Source organism: Phyllostomus hastatus, unplaced genomic scaffold, assembly GCF_019186645.2.
Source record: "Phyllostomus hastatus isolate PE091 unplaced genomic scaffold, TTU_PhHast_1.1 phas_scaffold_60, whole genome shotgun sequence".
In the NCBI taxonomy this organism is placed as follows: Eukaryota; Metazoa; Chordata; class Mammalia; order Chiroptera; family Phyllostomidae; genus Phyllostomus; species Phyllostomus hastatus.
In genome coordinates this window covers 18,124,286-18,149,862 of record NW_025334038.1, presented here as the reverse complement: position 1 = coordinate 18,149,862, position 25,577 = coordinate 18,124,286, and the positions used below count along the sequence as shown (strand labels likewise).

At 41.4% G+C, this 25,577-nt stretch overlaps 1 protein-coding gene and 1 long non-coding RNA gene across 2 annotated transcripts; one reads left to right on the top strand and one right to left on the bottom strand.

Annotated features, from left to right (window-relative positions):
- The first annotated feature begins 201 nt into the window (after positions 1-201).
- On the top strand, positions 202-11,583 carry LOC123810280 (DLA class II histocompatibility antigen, DR-1 beta chain). The gene is given in 7 exon segments (XM_045825859.1): positions 202-381; positions 7,194-7,231; positions 7,233-7,467; positions 9,352-9,633; positions 10,349-10,459; positions 10,921-10,944; positions 11,227-11,583. Coding segments are annotated over 7 exon segments (804 nt in total). The 5' UTR covers positions 202-281; the 3' UTR covers positions 11,241-11,583.
- Positions 2,825-7,184, bottom strand: LOC123810281. Its single transcript, XR_006784231.1, has 2 exons — positions 6,709-7,184; positions 2,825-3,802 (listed from the first exon to the last, which is right to left on the bottom strand). It is a non-coding gene; the product is annotated as an uncharacterized LOC123810281 (long non-coding RNA).
- Positions 11,584-25,577: the final 13,994 nt, after the last annotated feature.

Genomic DNA, 25,577 nt, shown 5'->3' with positions numbered 1-25,577 from the left:
CAACTGAATCAAACCTTTAAAGCACTAAATTAAAACAATCTTTTTAATACAGGAAATTCAAACTTTCAGAAGAAGACCTTCATACTGAATCTCTGACCAGCATTTGATGACACCATTCATCTCTCATACTGATTGGTTCTCAACACTGAAATTACCCAATCCAGGAACAAAGAAATGAGTTCCTTGGTTGGTATTATTTGGGATGTGGGTGGAGAAAGGTCATATTGCTCATTGAGTAAGACTTGCCTGCTCTCTGCACCCTGTCCTCTCCATTCTCCAGCATGGTGCGTCTGTGCTTCCCCGGAGGCTCCTGGATGGCAGCTCTGATGGTGATACTATTGGTACTGAGCCCTCTCCTGGCTTTGGCCAGGAACACACCACGTAAGTGCATATCTTGGGTGTGGGGGTGGGAAATTCTGGGGTGACAGAAGGAAGAGATTCACTTTATTACTGTGTCTAAGCTATGTCCCTTAAAAATTGTGACATTTTCTTCAGTGACCACCTGTCTTTATTGCATGGATCCCCAATTCTTTCCACAACAAAGGGAGCCTGGGTGCTTGCCCTCCACCAGAACTGTGTAAGGGGCTCCATGTACACAGGTCATTTCTTCTCGGCTCTCCTCCGGTAAAGCCTCTCCAGCCTGGTGTCCCATTCCCTCAGGGTCTTGAGAGTAGTTTGAATGATATCAAACTAATTCCCATCTAGTGGTTCCATTCATTATGCTGAGTTATTTGAAGAAGAGAAAAAGTTTCTCTGAAATTTTATGGAGAACCAAAACAAATTAGTAGGGTCTCTCTTAGAAAATCCCATGTTATGTCCTCAACAGAAACTGTAATGTAGGTGTCTCTCTAATGTGTGAGGGGCCTCCGCCACTCTTTCCTTTCTTTTCTCCCTGAACCCCAGTGTTTATAAGATCTGTGTTCCTATAAGGGAGGTTGTCTGGCAGAAGTTGGGGTTAGTGCTCTCTATTCCCCTTGTGGAAAGCCTCCTGGAGCTGAAGCAGAGATTGCTGGTGCTTGGAACGACCCTACAGATAAAGAGCACTTGTGGGGTGTTTTTTTGATGCCTTAAAGAACTCAAGGCATCTTCTGAACACCTGTCCAGGTTAGCATCCATCGTGAATCTGTTTTGAACCTTCCTATACTATCAGTTTCTCCTACATCTCCCTTTGTCTAATCTGAGTCCACAGTGGTGATTAAACTAGTAGAGATAAACTGCATGAAATTCTGTTCCTTAAGTTAAAAAGAGTCAAATATTAGCAATTTCATAGGTTCAAATTATACACCTGGAGCAGGAGTATAGAGTATGAAGGCTGCTTTCATCCCATGGTGCTGAAAGTCAATAATCAAGTCAAGAGACATCATTAGCTTCCTGGACTCTTGGCCCCAAATGTCACAGGTCCATTCATCATGCCCACTGTTTTCCTTAATCAGCCACTTTTGGTTACCTCTACTTCCAGTTCTTCTCTATTCTTTTTTAAAAAAGATTTTATTTATTTTTAGAGAAAGGGAGGGAGAAAGTAAAGGAGAGAAACATCAGTGTGTGGTGGCATCATGTATGCCCCCATTTGGGGACCTGGCCCACAACCCAGGCATGTGCCCTGACTGGGAATTGAACTGGTGACCCTTTGGTTTGCTGGCTGGCACTCAATCCACTGAGCCACACCACCCAGGGCTCAGTTTCTCCCTATTCTTTCTCCACCTCATTACCATTCCTGAGATCCCAAAGTACTCACAGATCCTCAGCACTGGAACAGATTCATAGACAAGATAAAATATAGTGATATTTTCACTTTTTTAAAAAGTCACCCTCTCCTTACTGGCGAAAGTTTCTTCTAACAATAGAAAAAGAAAGAACTTTGTTTGAATTTCTCACAGAATGTATAAGGGATATAATGTGTCATCTGAAAAAAAAGAGTGTAGGAGCTTGAACCTCTTCCATTTTCCAGGATTCACACAATGATCAAGTCCCAGAAACTCAGTTCATTCACTTAGGTCACATATTTATCTGAGCAACTATTATACACTGGACTCTGTTGTAGGATCAGAAAATCCTATTTCAATATGATAGAAAGTCCCCTATTATCATAGAACTTAGCTAACATCAGGGGAGAAAGACAATAAATAAACCAATGACATTTAAGAAAGAAAAAAATTCAGCACAGAACTAGAGAGTGTTATGTTAAATAAAATAAGCCAGGTGGTGAAAGACAAATACCATATGATCTCACCTATAAGTGGAACCTAATCAATAAAACAAACAAGTGAGCAAAATAAAACCAGAGACATGGAAATAAAGAACAAACTGACAGTGACCAGAGGGGAGGGGGATAATGGGGAAAGAAGGGGAAGGGTCAAGTCAAGGAACACGTGTAAAGGACCCATGGACAAGGACAATGGTGGGGGGGGGGGAGGACTGAATGTGGGAGAGGGGGTACGGGCAGGGCATGGGAGAGTAATGGGGGGAAAATGGGGACAATTGTAATTGAACTACAATAAAAAAATAAAAAATAATAAACCAGAGTCATGCCAGAGAAAATGAAATTTACCTGACTTCAGTTCAGGTGGTTAGGGGAGCTCTCTCTGAGAAAGTGACATTTTTTCGAGGCCTGAATGATGAGGGAAGCTACCATGTGAAGATCTAGGGGACAAGAGTTCCAGAGAGAGGAGCAGAGAAGTGCCAAAGTGTGGGAATGTGTTTGCCATGTTTCAGGGACAGAAGGAAGGCTAGAGTGGCTCAGGCACAGCCAGCAAGTTGAAGAGTGACACTGAGACAGGAAGAGGGTGGAGAAAATGGGAGATAAATGATATTGGGCTCTAATGGCTGTGGTAAGAAATTTGAATTTTATTTGAAGAGACATGTGAATAAGGAGAGTGCAGTTATATTTATTTGAAAAACAATAACACCAGCTACCATGTATAGACTGGACTCTAGGGGTTCATGAGTGGAGTCAGCAAGGCCATTAGGAGCATGGATGAGTTCTCCAGGGAAGACATGCTTGGGGCTCCATTTCATGTGGTAGTGACAAGGACAGTCATAAAGACAAGGTGAGCAGATTTGGGGTAGATATTTTTATGACTTTTTAATGGATCAAAAGGGGGAGGAGTAGAAAATCAAGCTTATCCCTAAAAAGTTTGTCTTAAATAATTTGAATAAATTTAGTGGTACAGTTTATTGGGATAAGGAATACTGTAAGAAAATAATTTGAACTGGGTGGTTAGGAATAAATATTTTGTTTAAGTTTGAAAGGATTTTTTGACATTCATGTGGCCCTATCAAGAGGTCAGTTGAGTACAGGAGCCGAGAGCTCCAGCCAGGGCTGGGGGTACGCATGTTGGTGTCATTGACACATATGCTGCGTTAAAGTCCAGGAAAGTGGAGGAGGCCACACAGTGAGTGAGCAAGTGTGTGTGGCAGACAGGAAGATGGAAAGGGCTGAGCCCAGAGGACCAAGGGCTAGTGAGGCAGCCAAGGGTACTGAGAAGGGGTGCCAGCAGTGTTGAGGAAAACCAAGAGAGTGTGATGCATGGAGGTGAAGGGAAGCCAATTTTCCCAGAGGAGGGAGTGGTCAGATGTGGTGAGAATCACTAGCAGTTTGGGAAGCAAGAACATGCAGAGAAGTGAGCACTGGGTTTGGTGGATGTAACGTGCACAGTCAGTCAATTGTACAAGATGGAAACTGGATTGGACCATTTGAAGAGAGGATGGGAGCTGAAGACATGATGGATGGATTACAGGTGACTCTTCTGAGCAGCTGACCTCAGGGAGAAACTGGGCTCCAGGACCAGGGAGTCAGCTGGACCTAAAGCACAAAAACAAATGAGCCTCAGAAGAAGCTGGGAGGACGTGAGAACCGGAGATATTTAGTCAGCAGCAAGGAGCCACTAGAGTGGTTTCATATGCCCAGGTGACTGGTTATGCAAAAAGCCATTGATTATACAGCCAATATTTATTAGTGACCTAGAATAGACCAGTTATCACCCTAGATAATGAGGATGGAGGCATCAACAAAACAAATCTGGTCTCTATCAGCATGGAGCATCAGAACATTCTGTAGTGACTATGTACCAGACCTATAAATTTGAGTATGTAATCCTCATCACTATCCTATCTTATCTGCAGTAATTAAAAACATAATACTCTATGGAATCTAAAATTCAAAGTTTAAGTAACTCACCCAGAGTCACACAGTCAGTTGTAGAACATGGAGTACATAGTCTGACCCTCAGTGTCTAGAAAGCCCTCTCCTCTACATCAGCACACTCACATGAGGGTCGTGTGTGTCCCATTATTACATATAAGCCAAACTTCTGTCCTCATGTGTTCAAAATGATATTTAGTGATAAAATTAATTAAAGACAACTGCCAAATTATGAAGAAATTATTTTCTTTAGGAAATTAAAAAATAGAAAGATCTTGTGAGCTTGCATTCATAGGGGTTATAAGTATTAAAATAACAATGTGTTTATTGAGTACTTATTATGTGATCAGCACTATTTAATTTCACACTTAACAATATACTGCAAGGAATATACTATCACTAAATCTATTTTAGAGATAAAGAAAAAGAGGCCCATGGATGTTAAAATCTGACCCAAGTGGAAGAGCTAATGTTCAAATTTAGATTCTGTAATTCTAGAGTTTGGGCTTCTAACCACCACTAGTGAACAGTGGCTTGGCTGAGTCTGAATTACTGATGAAATTTCAGAGGTTCACATGTGCCAGTGTGTGTCTGAGGGTTGGGGGGTGGGTCAATGCAAGGGCTGGTAGTTTCAATGTAGAGGAGAAATTCACATTCATTTTGCATTTATAATGTTAAAAGTTCCATATGTGCTTGCACTACGTACAGACTGTTGTGGGCACAAGAGGAAGAACATAAAGAAGCGTTAAATATACTCTTTTTTCTGAGATTTTATTAGCAAGTTGGGCTAGGGTTGGCAAATAAAATACCAGATGCTCAATTAAATCTGAATTTCAGAGAACCAAGAATTATTTATCTGAAATACAAATTTAACTGGACACTCTATATTTTTATGTGTTATATTTGGAAACTTTAAGTTGGGTAGTGAATAGGGACCAACAGTGCTGACCACACAGGCTACAGTGAACAGCAACTTCACACATTTTTTCAACTTTCTCATGTGTCAGGAAGCACTGGAGAATTTGTGAATAAATGTGGTCTGACCACAGTGCCCTCCTTTCTGCCCTCATTTCTAAGTGAAGGTCTCTACTCAGAGCCTGGGAACCTGCTCATTTTTGCAAACTGTCTATATGAGAATGTCATCCTATTTTCTCCCTTTTTGAGGGGAAACAACTGTAAAAGGGAGAGTTCCACATCTGGCCAAGGTTGGTAATTTGGTGCCCTCTGGTATTATTGGGAGCAGGAGACAGTTAGAAAATGAATTAACTGGGACATTGAACAGGAATCAAATGGCTGTGGCTGTAGTTTTCTACTGTAGATAAATAGTGGACCAGCAGCAGAAAAATTAAAAATGAAGATGATGTGAAGGATACATTATATGACTTGGTGATTGGTTGACAAGGCAAAGAAACAGGTAAACAGGCCCTGAACAAATTTATTTTGCTAAAAATATTACTGCGTGCTGGGACCAGACTGCTAAAAATTAAAAATTTCATAGATTACCAAGATTTTCAACAGATATAATATTAATAGAACTTTCTGTGTAATTCTCAGCTGCTCTATAATTAGCAGTGGCTTTTTCACCACAGATTTTTCAGATGGTTCACACCAGTGGAGCTCACCCTGTGAAGGTTCACCACCCCTCCCTCCGCTTCCCACCCCTGGAACATCTGGCAATATCTGGAGCCAGTTTGGTTGTTACCCCAGGGGTTTCTTCTGATGACTAGTGGGTAGAGAGGCCAGGGATGCTGAGTACAGCCTACTGTGCACAGAACAGGTTGCCCACCCCCAACAACAAAGAATTATCTGATCCAAACATCAATAGTTTTGAGGTTGAGAACACTGCTTTACATTGGCTGTTTCTAGAAATTTTGGACTCACTATTTATACACACACTCACCTTCCAATTCAGTTCTTCATGGTTTATTTTAGCTCATTACACAGAGAGAGGTAGAGAGAGAGATGTATTAATTCACTGCTTCCTTGTTGAATCCATTCAATCAGTTGAAGTAAGAAATCTTCATTTTTATTTTTTACCTTATGCAATGTTTTTCAAAATTTCATCAGTTCTTGGTCATCGCGTCTCTAATTAACTTTTAACATTGATAAAAGCTACCAATGTTTTAAGTCACCAATATTTTGAGTAAAGTGTCTCAAATTTCTGCAGTAATTCTACTTTCTACAGTATTGATGAGATCAGAATCTTCCATTTATTTCTCTCACCTTTAACCACCGGTTTATTCTTCTGGTTTTCTGAGTTTTCTAGGTTTGGACATGCAGAAGAGATGTGGCCCTGCTGTGGGATTATGCTTATTTCTCCCTGAAACTCGTCCGCAGTTCCCCGTCACCTTCGGTGTGAGGTCCCATCCTCACTCACCCGCAGGCTCTGGGCACGGCCGCACCTGCCTGTCCCGTCCCGTCTCCCCCGCCTCCCTCCCGCCGTCTGCGCCCCCGGGAGCGGCTCTGCCCTGGTCCCCGGAGCAGGCTCACGGGTTCCGTCCGGCTCTGGCCCGAGCTGCAGCCTTTCCCTGGACTGCGCCTCCCCTTCCCCAAACCTATGCGGTCACCTGTGTTCCTCCAGCTCACGCCGACCCAACCGTGGTCTCACCTCCAGCGTCACCCCGAGGCCCCTTCCTGTCGCCCGAACTTAGATCCCGTTAGTGTCTCTCTTCCGGAAGCCCACGCTTTCCTGCTGCCGTTTCTCGCTCCCGCGGGAGTTCTCGGTGGCTGGGCCCGACCCCTAAGCCCCCGAGCGGCGGCGGCGGCCGTTTTCCTTCCGGATTCCCGGGGGCGGCGGGGCCGGGGCCGGTGCCGGCCCGAACCCTCGCGCAGCGCCGGTCCCGCGGCCCCGCGGGGAGGCCGAGGGGATCCGCGGCGGCTGAGCGCCCAGGGGTCCCCCCGCCCCCCCCCCCCCGGCCCCGGACGAGGGGCGACCCCGGAGCCGGCAGTCGGGGTGCCGGGGCCTCGTGCCCCCACGGCCGGGCGCCCGCACCGGCGGCGTCGCCGTCAGCCTCTAACCCGAGTGACCGGGTCGTTCTGTCCGTCCCCACAGCGAAGAATTTCGTGGAGCAGCATAAGTCCGAGTGTCACTTTCACCAACGGGACGCAGCGGGTGCGGCTCCTGCAGAGACACATCTACAACGGGCAGGAGATCGTGCGCTACGACAGCGACTGGGGGCAGTACCGCGCGGAGACCGAGCTGGGGCGGCCGGACGCCGAGTACTGGAACGGGCAGAAGGACTTCATGGAGCAGAGGCGGGCCGAGCTGGACACGGTGTGCAAACACAACTACGGGGTGTTGGACGGATTCCTGGTGCACCGGCAAAGTGAGCGCGGCGGGGGGCGGGGGTGTGCGCGTACGTGCGCATGCGCGTGTTTGTGGGCCCGCGAGCGAGCCCGCGGGTGACGGCTGCGCTCAGGGTCGCCGGGTGACGGCGGCCTGTGTGAGGGACACGGCGGTGCTGTCCGGTTGGGGTGAAGGTTCGGGGAGCAGAGGTGAGGGGTGAAAGGTCGGGGGGGGGGTGCTGCGAGGAGGGGACTCGCTGTCCGTCGTGGCCAAACCCTCCTTAACCCCAAACCCTGGTCAGGGCCGCGTGTTTGCTGCGCGAGCGTTTCACTGGGGAGGGGGGTCAGGCCGAGTTCTGGAGGGCGGGGCACTCCGACCTTTCCGAGGCTTAAGTGATTACAGAATCAGATCTTTAAATTGTAATTTTGTTACCTAACATATGGATGTTACTATTTTTGTAATGCTAATAGCACCATATTTAAGTAGTTACATATTATCTTTATAGAGCTGTGACAATTTACCTCACATTCTGAATTTTTAAAAATATTACCAAATACTGAAATTTTTAAGTATTTTATATCAACATATAAAATATATGAAATTGAAATTTTATATATTTTATTTTTAATTTGTACTTTGATTTCTAAGGTTCTTGAACATTTTTCACATATTTATTGGTTAGTTGTTACTCCTGCTCTAAGAATTGCCAGTTGTCTATCAACTCTGGGGGCCTGGTGTTTCTCTCAGTGGTTTTATGGGTTCTCCATGCAGTAGGGGGAACACATTGCTAATATTTGACTCAGCACTTTCTCCAATTCCTGGTTTGTGTTTTGTCTCTCCTTTATTACTTTCCATGTTAAGAATTGAAACACCTCTAATGTAATGAAATGGACTGCAAAGTTGTTAGCAATGATTTACTATCAATCTTAAATGTACCTATTTGTGGTGTAAAAATGTTCTCCCTAGGTTTCTTCTCCCCTACCTCTTCCTTCTCCTCCCCTACCTCCTCCCCTTCCCCTTTCTCCATTGTATTTATTGAGCTTGGCCTCAGGCAGGAAACGCACATATTAATGAGTCCCAGACCCTGCCCTGAGCTCAATGTCAGCTAAAAAGAGAGACAATTATAAAATAATAGCAATTCCAATAATAGATATGCTGCTTTTGAAAAGGAGAGGGCTTGCCCAACTGAGTGTAATTGTAAATATTTCTAGATGAGTGACTCTCCTTGCTCCTTCCCGTCTTCTCCAGGACTCATGCTTTTCTGGGACTCAGCTTATAGGGTCAGAGAATCACCTGTGTCTTTCCTGCTTCCCAGGAAGAACCAGTTCTGTGCTGTTCTCTGGCGTGTGTGTTGCAGTCCCAGGATTTCCTACCCTGTATCCCCATCTTCCCCAGTGTTCCCCAATTTATCCTCACTGCTTTGAATTACATTTTCTCTCCAAGTGAACAAGGGTAGTAAGTAGCTAACAAATATTGATGGCTAAGTTCCAGCGATTAGGTCCATTGATCCTCATATGTCCTTAAGAGGTAAGTTAGTGTTATTGTCCCACTTTATATGTGAGAAAGCTCAGAATGGAGGAATGTGAAAATTCTGCCAGGGTCAACCAGTATGAGGCAGAGCCTGGATTTGAACTCAGGCAGCCCTGCTTCAGAAATCACACTTTTAATTAATGCACTATATGCCTTGTGAAGAGTTGTAAACACTTCAACAATGAATAACTGTTTCAAGATATGAAAAAATCCACAAATGTCCTCCACCTCTCTCATGCTGGTGGGCCCATGCTGTAGGGATAGATTTAAGGCCCATGGCACTAACTCCTGCTGGGAGGGAGGCCTGCTGGAGACTGGAGCCTGGAGGCTGAAAGGCAGCCAGCCCAGGAGCCACCTCTGCGTCCCTCATGTTTCCTGGTCTTTTCTCTCCTAGCTGTGCCTACAGTGACTGTGTACCCTGCAAAGACGCAGCGCCTGCAGCACCACAACCTCCTGGTTTGCTCTGTGAATGGTTTCTACCCCGGTAACATTGAAGTCCGGTGGCTGCGGAACGGCCAAGAAGAGGAGGCTGGGGTCGTCTCCACGGGCCTGATCCGGAATGGAGACTGGACCTTCCAGATCCTGGTGATGCTGGAAACCGTTCCCCGGAGTGGGGAGGTCTACACCTGCCAAGTGCAGCACCTGAGCCTGATGGACCCTGTCACCGTGGAGTGGAGTGAGAAGTGTTCTGTCCCCACTCAGGCCTCACCCACCATGGGGGGCTTTGTTCATCCCTGAGTGTCAGGGTTCTCCCCTCCCCACACCACGTTATCATTTGCTCGTGTTCTCCCTTTCCACACAGGTCACGGGGGTGGGGGGTGTGTGGACCTGTGACAATTTCTATAAATACTTAGAGTCCTTGGGGAAGCTGTTGTTCCTGGCAGTCAGAAGAGAGGTTGTCTCTGTTTTGAACTTTCCCACGATGTCACAGGTCATGTTCCTCCTTGGCCCTGGGCACCAGTCCCCTGCCTTGGCAGGGGTGGTACTTCTGCCCTGTTGCTCTGAGTTGTCCAATGAGATCTGAGCAAAGCCACATCCTGTACAGCATAGGGACCTTCCTGACACGGGGAGAGTTCAGTCTCTGCTCTGCTGTCTATTAGCTCTGTCACCCTGGACAAGGACTCCACTTTACTGAGCCCTAGGCTCCGCATCCATCAGATACTGAAATAAGGCATCCATGGCCTTATGTCAGGCCATGATGTTTCAATGAGTTCAGTGCCTGAACCTCATGTCTCCTCAGTGTGATTTTAAAGCCTCTTTCCAGAAATGGCCAGTTCTTCTTGTTCTTCTAGGGAAGGCTTCTTCTGACCCTCAAAGCTCTCAGTCTCAGAGTCTCGATCAGAGAAGTTGGGTTTGGGATAAAAATCACTAAAACCAGCTTCTTCTCTCAGGGGCACAGTCTGAATCTGCACAGAGCAAGATGCTGAGTGGAGTTGGGGGCTTCGTTCTGGGTCTGCTCTTCCTTGGGGCAGGGCTGTTCGTCTACTTCAGGAATCAGAAAGGTAAGGAACCTGTGGGCAGCTGAAGGTCCCCACAGACTGTACGGGGGAAGAAACATGACTTTGCTCACGTTAGTTCTCTGTATGTCAGTGGCCCCATACAAAGCCTTTCTTTCCCTGGTTAATCTCAAATTTCCTGGAAACCCAGAAAAAATAGTTCATGGTTAGTTATGGTTGAAACAAGGAATTATGGCCTATAGAGGTAAGAGAAGGGTTAACATCCATGAGTGTTTGGGCCAAGATCCTGGAATAAATGAAGGAACAGACACTGCAGTTAATAAAATTACACCAGATTTGTGCGACAGAAGCTTTGTGGGTCACTGCTCTCAGTTTCTGCTCTCCTCTCTACTCTGGGGGGTTGTGGTACTAGAGAAAGGTCAGGTGGTCTGGGGCTGGTGACATTGTGTTTGGGGACAGATTTACCTTCATGTCTTTTAAGTCTATATCTTCCTTCTCTTTCTTAGGACACTCTGGACTTCAGCCAACAGGTAATGCTCTTTAACTGTATTTTAGAGACATATTCGGTTTCCCTAGAACAGAATGTAGAGGTGACTGAAATAATGGGAATGTCTTTGAATCTGACTTCTGGTCAGGCAGTTTACACTAAACTTCTCACCACTTAATAAAAGGCCTGCTCTAAAGCAGCTTTGGCTCAGGGTGACCTGAGAACTTTTCTTTTTATTTTGGAACTTCCTTCTAGGAGGCTCTAGAGAAAGGAAAAAAGCTGCTTGTTGGCTAGGTCTGGGAACATCATTCTCCTCTGTCTGCAGGACTCCTGAGCTGAAGTAACAATGGTGACGCTGGTGACACTCAAGGAAGAAAGAACCTTCTGTCCCCTTCTTCGCTTCTTTGCAGCATGAAAAGGTTTCCTGCTTGGTCCTTATTCCACAAAGAGGGCACCTCCTCAGGATCTGCTTCGGTCCTGGTTCAGTGACCCTGCAGAACATGTCCTCCCTGCTGGCTTCCTCTACCCCCGCTCCTGACCTGGAAGTCCCAGTATCGACCAACTGCAGTGCCTTACTTACCTTCCTTCCTTCCCTGGTCCCTCTGTATTCAAGCCTTACTCTCTCCTATGTACCTGAATTCACCCTCTGCCCACATTTCTTTATAAAAATTTCCCCAATTAACATGGAGTAAAAATCGTCTGCTTCATATAGCTTCAAGGACAAAAAGTAGAAAGAAAAGAGAAATAGAGGATTTCATCACAATCAATAATAATTTTCATTTATAGTCCTGAACTTTTGTCACATGGGGATCTGGAAGATTTCCTTGCTCCTTCCATGCTTTTTCATGAGTTTTCTGCATTCTGTGATTAGGCATGTTATCCTGAGCTGGGACAAAGCCTGCAATACATGGCAGTCCCCTACATCTTTGTTTCTCAAGGACGAACACATAAGTCCCTTTGCAACATGGGACATAGAAAGGGGACAATAAGTATAAGAAATGCAGGTCAGTTGTAAGGATGTAATGCCTTTAAAATGTTTCTAATTATGTTCTTTGGTCTCTTTTTCTCTGATTTTTTTTAAAGAATCTAAACTTGGGAACTTTTTATAATTTTTTAAAGTTCATTGAGTCCAAAGAGAAAGATTTGTTGTTCCACTTATTTATGCATTCATTGGTTGCTTCTTGTATGTGCCCTGACCAGGAATCAAACTGGCAATCTTGGAGTATCGAGGTGACACTCCAGCCAACTGAACTACATAGCCAGGACAAACTTGGGTACTCCTTAAAAAAAAAGATTATACTTATTTATTTATTTATTTTGAGAGAGAGGGAGGAAGGGAAAAAGAGAGAGAGAAACATTGATTAGCTGCCTGGCATGTGCCCTGACCAGGAATCAAACTGGTGACCTTCAGTTTGCAGGCCAATGCCCAACCTGTGGAACCACATCTGGGCAAACCTGAGTACTTCCTGAAGTCCCTGCTTATTAGACTAATGGTGGGCTTCAATACTTCACTCTTTTTCTGTCTCTCAGGTAATAATCAATGCTGTGTTGACTCTTTCTCTTGCAACTCACCCTTGCCCATTAATAGGTCTTAGAGGCTTCAGGACAAAGCACAATCTAGTGGAAAAGATGCACCTCTGAGGCCCTCCAGGTTGTGTGACCAACTCAGTGTCTGTCACAGGAAACTCCTGTGTGGATCTTGTCTTAGCATAAATCAGAGACAATGCTGGGAAGCAAGGGGGTAATGTATGAATCCACTGATGTACATCCAAACAGTGAAGTACTCTGCACTGGAAGGAAAAATGAGAATACTCTGCTATGGAATAATCTCCAGAATATGTTTGGAGCAAGGAACAAGAGTGTTTGCATAGTACACAGCATATGTTTTTAATAAAGTAAAGGAGAATAGGAATCTATAGCTACAACTGTTCTCTCTCTCCCTATATTTGTAAATAGAAACAATGGAGAAATTTAAAAAATGGTTTTCTGTGAGGCAAAATGAGGGTTGAGGGATAAAAGATAGACTTTTTAAATGTATCTTATTTAATAATTTTATTTTTATTTTATACATTAAAATATTGTATATAATGGAAGTTTAAATCACAAATTTTTAAAAATCCATGAAAACTGAGAACAAACTAACAATTACAATAATCTTGACAAAAATATATAATGAAAAATAAGCTAGAAGACAAAATCAAAACATTTTGATCCTTTCATAAAACACTGAAACTAATTCTAAATCAGTATTTGGTTCTACATTCCACAGACTCTAATAATATGAGGGAGCTGGACAGGTTTCAGAGAAGGACAGCTAAAGTGGTTAGAAGAGGGTGGGTTCTGCTCTTGTGTTTCATCTGAACAGTTAAAGTGTGAATCTAAAATCTAAAGAGCAGATAATTGATTCAGAAGTTTATTTCAAAGGAACAGTAATTTGAACACAATTTCTTTACTGTCAGAGACAACTTTTATTTTCAAGTGAATTTAAAGATTATGCATATTTTAATTATATTGTGCATTAGTTGTGTGAAAGTGGTTATCATCTTGCCAGAATTCAACAAGCTGATAGTAACATCTGCAATATGCCTGCAGTTGAGATAAATTCTGTTTAAACTCAGGCTTGCAACTTTACTCTCACTTTGTTCTCTGAGATGAAGAAGTGAATTGTGTCATTTTATTTGAGACCTATGGTGTGAAATTAAAGGTAGAATTTAAGTATATGGTATGAATATTTAAATGAAGATGCTTTCTGCTACTAGTAGAAAATTCAACCTAATTTGCTCTATTTTTCTTTAACATATTAGCTTACAGACAAGGTAGACCCTAGATGGGGCATCTCCAGAGTTGACCAATTCATCAGGTCAGTAGCATCACCAGTGAGCCTGGGACTTTGTACCTCATACCCCTATTACTCATGCCAGCGCTCCTAAGATAGTAGAAGGATGCCTGCAGCAGCTTTAGGCTTTGTATTCTCTCACAACAACTTCTAAAGGTAGAAAAGGAGAACTGTTTTTCTTACAAGGAGTCTTCCCAATGAACCCACTTTCCACACGTTAGGAGGATCCTGCAATTACAGCTGTTGACTCAGACAAACCACGACTCACCTTTTGTGGACTGGGCCCACCTCTCCCGATGCACACAGGGAAGGAAAGGAGCTAATTCATATATTTTTGGAAAGAAAGAAATGGTAGATGGAGTAAGGAAGAATGATTTTAGGATACAGAAGCTATAGCTTCTGCACTATCAGGTTGTTTATATTTTTCAGTATTTCCTCCTAAAGGATGATAGATTCTTGATGGATAGCAGCAACTCAAAGTTATGAGGTTTGTTTTTTTTAGCACTGAGTATTAAATGTCAGCCATACACCTAATTACAAAATATAAACCAGTAAACAGGAGAATTTATTTTTAGAACTTATTTGGGTGATACTTAGTTTTATGAAAATATATGTTTTCAATGGAAAATTTTGAAAAAAAGTCATGAAATGACTAGCTTTTTAAGATGCTAAAACAAAATACCTTTATTTTAACAAGCACTTTTTTTGCATTGATTAATTTTTGGTTAAATACACCAGTAAAACAGAGACCTAAATTAGGTCCCTGAACAGTTGAGGCTTAGGTTAAGATAATTTGAAATTATTGGCAAGATGAATTTCAAACTCATTCCTTTTAACAAAATGGATCCCTGATGAATAAAAATCAAAACATAAAAAGAAAATAAAAATAGAATAATGGTTATTATTTCCATTATTATCATCAGTGTTGTTATAATTATGTTTGAGGATAAGAAGCCTTTCTAAACCCTGATGCATTACTGATGGGAGTGTATAATGTTATAACTACTTCAGAAAACACTTGAGAAATTTCTTAAAAAGTTAAATATCCACTTCTCATATGACTCAGCAATTCTCATCCTTGGAATCAACTCAAGAGAAATAAGAGCATATATCATCACAAATACATATTTGCAAATGTTCATAGCAGCATTAGTCATAATAGCCCCAAACTAGAAATGATTCAAATTTCCATTAGTTAGTGAATGGATAAACAAAATGTACTATACCCATATAATGAAATACTATTTGGCAATACAAAGACAGGAACAACTGAAATACATGTAAAGAAAATGATACATGCTACAAAATGAATGAACTTCAAAACCATTATACTAAATGAAAGAAGCCAGACACAAAAGACTACATGTCATATGATTCCATTTACATGGAATATCTGCAAAAAGCAAATTTGTAGATTCATAAAGCAGATCAGTACAAGCTTTGGAATGAGGGTGGGGGCTAACTGTAAACAAGGAACTTTTGGGGGTATTAAACATGTTCTAAACCTGGATTGTGGTGATTGTATACATCTATAAATTTACTGAAATCGTTGGATTATTTTTAGTCCTCACTCAAGGATATGCTTATTGATTTTAGAGAGAGAGAGGAGGAGAAACATTGATTGGTTTGTTAAAAACAAACCTTTTAAAAAATAAGTCTTTGTAAGTAATTCAAAATCCCAAAGACATACCTGAAAAATATATTTGAACAGAAAATTTTTTTGCATGTAAAAATAAAACTAAAAGAAGTATATAAAACTCAGGGGGAAAAAATGCAACACACAAGATAGACAGTGGGTCTTTTCAATATATAAAACTCCCAACAAGTCAGTAAATAAATTAACAAAAGCCTAACAAAATGCATATATATTATTTACAGAAGAGAATATAACAATGACCAATAAACAAAATATTTATTGAAACATATGAAATAAGATGAAAAATGCAAATTCAACTAACAATGGGATTAAATATTTTTCCTTCAATTAGCAAAGATGGTAGTTTGTTACTTTAAATAAAACACAAGGCTCATGGGCCAAATCCGGCCCTCCACCTTGTTTTATCTGACCCAGCACATCATTTCTCCCCAGTGGCAGAGCTGAGCTCTCACTTAACTGTTAAGGAGTAGTTACATTTATACAGTCCTAAAATTACATTTGGCCCTTTGAAGGCAACTGCGAAGCTGATGTGGCCCCCAGTGAAAATGAGTTTGACATTCCTGCTTTAAGTCACAAATTGATAAGAGTCTATGTGGATGGATTCTCTCAATACTGACTGCTGTGAGGATCTTGAGTGGGTGGGAGCTTGGCAGTAACTATTATGATTAAAAATGTAAATACTACTTGGCTAACAATAATGAACATCCATTTTTAGATATCTATTAAAGAAATAATACTACATGAGCCCAAGAAGACATAACATTGAATTTTTTTTGCACCAGGGTTTGGAATAATAAAAACATTTTCAAATTCTAAAATAAAAACTAGTAAGTCTGTCTTGACTTATACATTGACATACAGTAACAATATGGGAAAGGACAGAGTGCTGCAAGATGGTGCTTGGGCATTGCACCTGGTGATATGAACATAGATTGGCACACCCCTCCCAATAGTTTGGATCATCTAACACCTCCATCCCAGGGGTTTACACTCATGAATTCTCACATACATGCCCAAGATAACATATAAACATGTGATAGAAAAGGAAAAAACCAGTCTGAATTTTCAGATAGAGAACACACAAATTATGGTATAGTCATGCATAAGAACAATATGCAGGGCTTTAAATAAATTTACTAGCACTATCAACATGGTTAAGAAAAAATAAATCATAGTGCCAATTAGGGCCATCACTGCCACCATAAGAACAAGAAAAAAATGTATAAATTGGACTTCTGGCCAAGATGGAGGCATAGGTAGACACACTGTGCCTCCTTGCACAACCAAGATAGGGACAACAACCATTTAGAAACAGAATAACAACCAGAACTGACAGAAAATTGAACTGTATAGAAGTAGGACAACTAAGGAGTTAAAATAGACACATTCATCCAGACCAGTAGGAGGGACGGAGTCAGGAAGCCAGGTGGAGAGGGGTCTCACGGCACAAAAAGCATTGGGACCAGGTGCATAAGATTGCAGCGGGCAGACCCTGGGCATGCAAGTGGCGGCTGGCAAACTCCAGCCAAGAGGTGGCAACTGGCAGACCCAGCGAGGTGGCGATTGTGAAGCAAGGCACTGCATGCAACCCAGGATCACAGCACTGGGAAATAGAGCCTTGGGACGCTGATTGAAAACACCTGTGGGGTTTGAGGTGCAGGGAGAGACTCCCAGCCTCACAGGAGAGGTTGTTGGAAACACCCACAAGGTGCACAAGCCCACCCACACAGGAATCAGCACCACAAAGGTCCAGTTTGCTTGGGGGAAGCAGCAGAAGGGACTGAAATCGGCAGAGAGCAGAGCAAGTGCCATTGTTCCCTCTTGGAACCCACCCCCACAATAGTGTCACAACCCAGCAGCTGGGTTGCCCCGCCCTGGTGAACACTTAAGGCTCCGCCCCTCATATGTAACAGGTGTGACCAGACCAAAAAAAAAACAACAACAAAAAACAGATGGCTCAAACAGAAGAACAAATGAAAGTCCCAGAACCCGTCCTTTTAAGTAACTGAGAGATAGCCAACCTATCAGATGCATAGTTCAAAACACTGGTGATCAGGAAGCTCATAGAATTGGTTGATTTTGGTCACAAATTAGATGAAAAAATGAAGACTACAATAAGTGAAATGAAGAAAATGCACAGGGAACCAATAGTGATGGAAAGAAAGCTGGGTCTCACATCAATGGAGTGGACCAGAAGGAAGAAAGAAACAACCACACAGAAAAGAATGAAGAAATAAAAATTCAAAAAAATGAGGAGAGGCTTAGGAACCTCTGGGACATATTTAAACATTCCAACATCTGAATTATAGGGGTACCAGAAGGGGAAGAGGAAGAGCAACAAGTGGAAAAGTTATTTGAACAAATAATAAAGGAGAACTTCCCCAATCTGGCAAAGGAAATGGACTTCCAGGACATCCAAGAAGCTCAGAGAGTCCCAAAGAAGCTGGATCCAAGAAGGAACACACAAAGGCACAACATAATTACATTAGCCAAGGTAAAAATGAAGGAGAGAATCCTAGAAGCAGCAAGAGACAAGGAGACAGTAATCTACAAAGGAGTTCCCATCAGACTGTCAGCTGATTTCTCAAAAGAGACCTTGCAGGCAAGAAGGGGCTAGAAAGAAGTATTCCAAGTCATAAAAGGTAAGGACCTACATCCCAGTTTGCTCTATTCAGCAAACCTTTCATTTAGCATGGAAGGGCAGATAAAGTGTTTTTCAGATAAGGTCAAGTTAAAGGAGTTCATCATCACCAAGCCCTTATTTTATGAAATGTTAAAGGGATTTATCTAAGAAAAAGAAGATAAAAAACATGTATAGTAAAAGGACAGCAAACTCACAATTATTAACAACCACACCTAAAGCAAAACCAAAAGAAACTAAGCAAACAACTAGAACAGGAACAGAACCACAGAAATGGAGATCACATGGAGGGTTAGCAACAGGGGAGTGCGAGGAGGAGAGAGGGATAAAAGGTACAGAGAATAAGTAGCACAGATAGTAGGTAGAAAATAGACAGGAGGAGGGCAAGAATAGTATGGGAAATGTAGAAGCTGAAGAACTTATGACACATGGACATGAACTAGAGGGGGGAAATGTGGGTGGGGGAGGGTGTGCAGGGTGGAGGGAGATGGAGGGGGTAATGGGACAACTGTAATAGCATAATCAATAAAATATTAAAACAAAAACAAAAAGAAAAATGTATGAATTAAACAGGTAAACTGGAAAAATATTATTTTTAAAGACTTAAAAAAGGTACAGATACAAAGAAGTCTAACAATGAGAAATTGTGGAGTTGGATGCCTTCTGCTTAGGTAAGCAGGGACAAGGGCCCACTCTCATCATCTGGGTCACCTGCTGAACATCAGCATGGTGGAGAACGGGCCTGGTGCAGAAAGGGATATGATGGGTAAGGAGAAACCAGTTAGTTTTAATAATCCTGTAGGTATGAAATGGATTGGAGTCTATGAGCTGTGAGGTATAATATTATATAAGCTGCTTTCCCTGACAGTTGATTCTCCTCCCAGAACTGTTTCTGAGTCTATGGTAGTGGTGTGGGGACTTGGGAGGTAGATAGAAGGCAGAAAATTTTCTTTATAGTTTTCTGTAAATAAGCATCAGTAAGAAAATCAAAGATACAAGCAGTAATTTAAATCATCTTGACCTAATTAACATTTAAAATTGACAATGTGCATTGACTACATCCAATAACTACAGGATAAATATTTCTTTAAATATCACAAAGAATATCCATGAAATAGACCATATATTATGGCTGTAAAACAAGTATTAAGAAATTTCACAGGAACCACACAGTATGTATTATTTTAACACAATCGTATTAAATTACAAATCAATAAAATTGAGACAGCATCTAACTTTTTGGCATTGAAATAATATACATCTAAATAATGTATGGTTTATCAAAGAGCAAACAGATGAGGAACTAAATATTTAAAATAAGGGAATATTACAATTTTCAAATTTTGTGATATGAAACCAAAGCAGTTCCTAGAGAGAAACTTATAGATAAAAATGTTTATAATATTAATGGAGAAATATATAAAAGTTAGAGATCTAAACTTTAACTTAAGAATCTAGAAAAAGTGAATTTAACAAAAAAAAAGAAAGAAGGAAGGAAGTACTAAGGGTAAAAGAAGAAATTAATGCAATTAAAAATATATCTCCAGAGGAAGATGGCTGAAGGAGGGAGGGGATTCCACTTCCCCCTACACACTGGAAAAAAACCTAGCCAATCTACAGAGGAACAGAGCAAACAGCCAACAGTACCACAGCATATATGAAAACAGATAAAAAATTATAGCGGACATCGAAAAACCAGACAGTAAGGAGATTGCTTCAGAGTAATAAGGGCCTAGGGATCAGTGTGGGGACCAGGGAGGTTGCAGCCCCAGGCCCAGTGCTCCCAGGTCTGCCTCAGGGCACTCAGGAGAGAGCTGGGTCAACCGCTCCCCCTCCCCCCCAAACAAGGATTGAACAGCACTGGGGGAGGCCTTGATGCTTGAAGGCACAGAGAGGGGAGTGAGGACTGAGAGGTCTCAGTCTCAGAGACTGATTGCACACAGGGGTTGAGAGCACCCATGCATACCCCTGGGAAGAGTGTGGCCCCAGCCTGTGCGACCAAGGGCAGCCTGGCCTCTGGCTGTGCCCGAAACCCGGAAAGAGTGTGCTTTTGTGGAAGATCCAGAGCCCACAGCCATGGTCATGGAAAAGGCGTGGGTGCTCCACAGGATTCCAGGTGCCCATGGTCGTGAACTCGAGGAAAGTGCACACCCATCAAGAACCCTGGAGTCCACACCTGTGAACCTGGAAAAGATGCAGGTTCCCCGCAAGATCCCTGGAGCACACAGCTGTGAACACGAAGAAGGTGCGCTCATTCCGAAGGATCCCAGAGCCCACGGTGGTGAGCTCCAGAGAGCATGCTTAGGAGAGCCCAGATCCCACACCCAGGGTGCTGCAGAGAGGCACCAGACTGGCTCTGGGGAGAAGGAGACAGGGAGAAGCTGACTGAGTGCTGAACAGGAAGGGAGAAAAGCATACCAATCTCCCCTCAGCCTGCTGAAGCCAGCAAGACCAGAAAAACTGATTTGGCCAGTTTGAAACCAACAAGAGGGTTTTTTGTTTAATTGCTTGATTTTGTCTTTTTTAAGTAACTTTTAATTTTTTAAAATTTTTATTATTTTTATATCTCTCAATTCCTTATGTTTCTCTTTCTTTCTTTCTAGTGTAATACCTTCTTCCTTTCCAAATTCATCTCTTCTTCCTTCCATCTTCTGCTTTTCTTCTTTCTTTTTTTTCTTTTCTTGCTTTTTTTTGAACTAGGAAGTTATTGCATATTTGTATTATAATTTTTTCATTATTCTTACATCTTTTATTATAATAGTATTTTGGTATTCCTCTTCTTTCTGTATAGTCTGCTTTACTTGGCTGGTTATATTGTATCATTTGACAGATTTCCCCTGTTATCTCATTCATGGTGTATTGCTAATTTACTGTCCTTCCATTGTGTTCCATTTAACACACTACTCAAGGTTCTATACTCCTTATTCTTGTTATCTGGATCTCATAGATTCTGTCATATGATTGTTGCTCTAATATTACTGTAAATAATAGCTATTCCATATGATTGTAAATACTACACAACACCCCTCCCAGACCTTAGCCCACTTCACAGTTTCCCAAACTCTATTACTGTAGTGGATAACTCTATTCTCTCACACACTCCACTTATTTACTATCCTTTACTCTCACACTACCTCAGAATCTGACCTCCCACAACCTCACTGCTTTCTAGATCCAACTCACAATCCTTCCCTTCCCAACAAGAGTCTTATCTTCTTTCCATCCTTTCTAAAAAGTGGCTAGTGGGGTGGAAGATCATGGTTAACACTGTACATAGCCAAAGGATCTCCTATCTCTTCTCTATTAGCTGCTACTGTAAATATCATAGAATGCTCTCTTGCTGTCTTAAACCATTTTCCCTTACCCCTCCAAATGATCACAAAAAAGAGTAGGGGGAAGCTGTGAACACCAGGCTACCTGAAGGAGATTGCACCACTGAGTCTCACAAGTATTCTAAAACAGAAGTCCACACCATAAACCCAGGGAACCAGAACAGATCAATTTAAGAAACAGAGGCTAACAAGAAGAGTCTCATGAACAATGAGAAGACAAAGACACAATCCCCAAATGAAGGCAAAGGAGGAAGCCTCAGAAAGAATGCTAAATGAAATAGAGACAACTCAACTATCAGATATTGAGTTCAAAACAATGATTATCAGGAAGCTCAATGAGCTCACAATGAGCTACCAAAAACTACAGGAAACTACAACAAACTCACTGCAAAGTATATCAACATGAAAAAGGAAATAGAAACCATCAACAAGGGCCAAGAGGAAATAAAGAATACAATTTTTGAAATGAAGAACACAGTAGAAGAAATCAAAAACAGGGTCAATGAAGCAGAAGATCGGATTAGTGAATTGGAGGACAAAGTAGAAAAAAACAACTAGAAAGAACAAGAAAAAGAAAAGAAGCTCAGAAACAATGAAGAGGGGTTAAGAAAAATGCAAGACAATATGAAACATAATAACAGCTATATAATAGAGATAGCAGAAGGAGAAGAAGAAGAGCAAAGGATAGAAAACCTGTTTGAAAAAGTAATGATGGAAAACTTCCCTAATTTGATGAGAGAAAAAGTAACACATACCCAGGAAACACAGAAAGTCCCAATCAAGAGGAACCCAAAGAGGCCAGCTTCAAGACACATCATAATTTAAATGGCAAAATACCAAGACAAAGAGAGAATCTTAAAGGCAGCAAGGGAAAACAGGAAGAAACATACAAGGGAGCCCTAATAAGTCTAGCAGCTGACTTCTCAATGGAAACGCTCCAAGCCAGAAGAGAATGGCAAGAACTATGCCAAATAATGAGAACCAGAGGCCTGCAGCTGGGACTACTTTACCAAGCAAGGCTCTCAATCATGATAGCAGGCCAGATAAGGAGCTTCCTAGACAAAAGAAGTCTAAAAGAATACAGCTCCACCAAACCAGCTCTGCAAGAGATGCTAAAGGGACTGCTTTCAGGAAAGGAAGGAAAAGAGGGAGAGAGAGAGAGAGAGAGAGGAACACAGGTATGAAAATGGCAATGAATAAGTGCCTATCAATAATAACCTTAAACGTAAATGGATTAAATGTTCCAATCAAAAGGCATAGAATAGCTGAATGGATAAGAAAGCATGACCCACACATATGCTGCCTACAAGAGACCCATCTCAGGAAAAAAGACCTACACAGACTGAAAGTGAAGGGCTGGAAACAAATTTTCCAAACAAATGGACAGGAAAAAAAAGCTGGGGTGGCAATACTCATATCAGACAAAATAGACTTTCAAAAAAGGACCATAAAGAGAGACCCAGAAGGTGATTTCATAATACTCAAGGGAAGAATCCACTAAGAAGACATAAATATTGTAAATATGTATGCACCCAACATAGGAGCACCCAAATACCTAAAGAAAATCTTAGAGGACTTCAAGAAAGATATTGACAAGAACACAATTACAGTAGGGGATTTTAACACCCCACTGTCAAAAACGGGCAGATCTTCCAAACAAAATATCAACAAAGATATTGTGAAATTGAACAATGCCCTAGAGAAAATGGACTTAACTTATATATAGAGAGAGAGCCCTCCATCCCAAAGAAGCTAAATATACATTGTTTTCAAATGCACATGGAACATTTTCAAAGATAGACTTCAAGATAGAACACAACACAAGCCTCAACAAATTCAAAAAAATTGAAATCATACAAGCATTTTCTCTGACCACTAGGGACTGAAACTAGAAACCAACCCCAAGGAAAAAAACCCAAAACATTCAAAATCATAGAGATTAAATAGCATGCTATTACACAATGAATGGGTCAAAAATGAAATTAGGGAAGAAATCAAAAAGTTTCTGGAAACAAATGAAAATGAACTCACAACAGCCCAAAACTTATGGGACACAGCCAAAGCAGTCCTGAGAGGGACATGCATAGCAATACAGGCCTACCTAAAAAAGACAGAAATATTTCAAACAAACAACCTAACCCTACGTCTACAAAAACTCGAGGAATAACAACAAAGACATCCCAGAGCAAGTAGAAGGAAGGAAATAACCAAGATCAGAGCAGAATTAAATGACATAAAGACTAAAATTGCAATTCTGAGGATCAATGAATCCAGGAGCTAGTTCTTTGAAACAATAAACAAAACTGACCAGCCTTTAAGCATGCTCATTAAGAGAAAAAGAGAGAGGACCCAAATAAACACAATCAGAAATGAAAGAGGAGAGCCTACAACTGATACCACAGAAATACAAAGGATTGTAAGAAATACTACAAAGAACTATATGTCAAGAAATTTGAAAACCTAGGTGAAATGGACAAATTTCTAGAAAAATATAATCTCCTGAAACTGAATGAACAAGAAGCAGAAAGCCTAAACAGACCAATAACAGCAGATGAAATTGAAGCAGTAATCAAAATCTCCTGACACACAAAAGCCCTGGACCAGATGGTTTCACAGGAGAATTCTACAAAGTATTTAAAGAAGAGCTAACTCCTATCTTTCACAGACTATTTCAAAAAATCCAAAAAGATGGAAGACTCCCAAACTCTTTTTATGAGGCCAGCACCATCCTAAACCCAAAACCAGATAAAGACACAACAAAGAAAGAAACCTTCAGGCCAATATCACTGATGAACATTGACGCTAAAATCCTCAACAAAATATTGGCAAACTGCATCCAACAATACATTAAAAAGATTATACACCATGACCAAGTGGGATTCATCCCAGGGATGAAAGGATGGTTCAATATTTGCAAATCAGTAAATGTAATACATCACATACACAAAAGCAAAGACAAAAACCACATGATCATATCAATAGATGCAGAAAAAGCATTTGATAAGGTACAGCACCCATTTACGATAAAAACTCTCAGCAAAGTAGGAATAGAGGGAGCATTCCTCAACATAATAAAGGCCATATATGAGAGACCTACAGCCAACATCACACTCAATGGGCAAAAACTAAAATCTTCTCCACTAAGATCAGGAACAAGACCAGGTTGTCCACTTTCACCACTTCTATTCAGTATAGTATTGGAAGTTTTAGCCACAGCAATCAGACAAGAAAAGGAAATAAATGACATCCAAATCAGATAGGAGAAAACAAAAGTGTTATTGTTTGCACATGACATGATAGTGTACATAGAAAATCCTATAGACTCTACTCAAAAACTACTCGACATAAGAAATGAATTTGGCAATACAGCGGGATACAAAGTCAATATCCTGAAGTCAAATTATTTTTGTATACCAACAATGAAACAGCAGAAGCAGAAATCAAGAAAAAAATCCCATTTGATATAGCAAAAAGAAAAATAAAATATCTAGGAATACACCTAACCAAGGAGGTAAAAGACCTGTATGCAGAATACTACACAATACTGGAGAAAGAAATCAAGGAAGACACAAACAAATGGAAACATATACTGTGTTCATGGATAGGAAGAATTAACATCATCAAAATGTCCATATTACCCAAAGCAATTTATACATTCAATGCAATACCTATTAAAGTACCAATGGCATATTTCACAGACATAGAACAAACACTTCAAAAATTTATATGGAACCATAAACGACCCTGAATAGCTGCTGCAGTTTTGAGAAAAAAGAGCAAAGTAGGAGGGATCACAATACCTGATACTCAACTGTATTACAAGGCCACTGTAATCAAAACAGTCTGGTACTGGCATAAATTCAGGCACATGGACCAGTGGAACAGAGTAGAGAGCTCAGAAATAAACCCAAGTCTCCATGGTTAATTAATATTTGACAAAGGGGGCAGCAACATAAAATGGAGTAAAAATAACCTCTTCAACAAATGGTGTTGGGAGAACTGGACATCTATGTGCAAAGAAATAAAACTCAAGCACCAACTTACACCATACACAAAAATAAATTCAAGGTGGATAAAAGATGCAAATATAATCTGTGACACCATTAAAGTCCTAGAGGAGAACATAGGCAGGAAAATTTCAGATATTTCATGCAGCAACATTTTTACTGATATGTCCCCTAGAGCAAGGGACATACAGGAAAGAATAAAC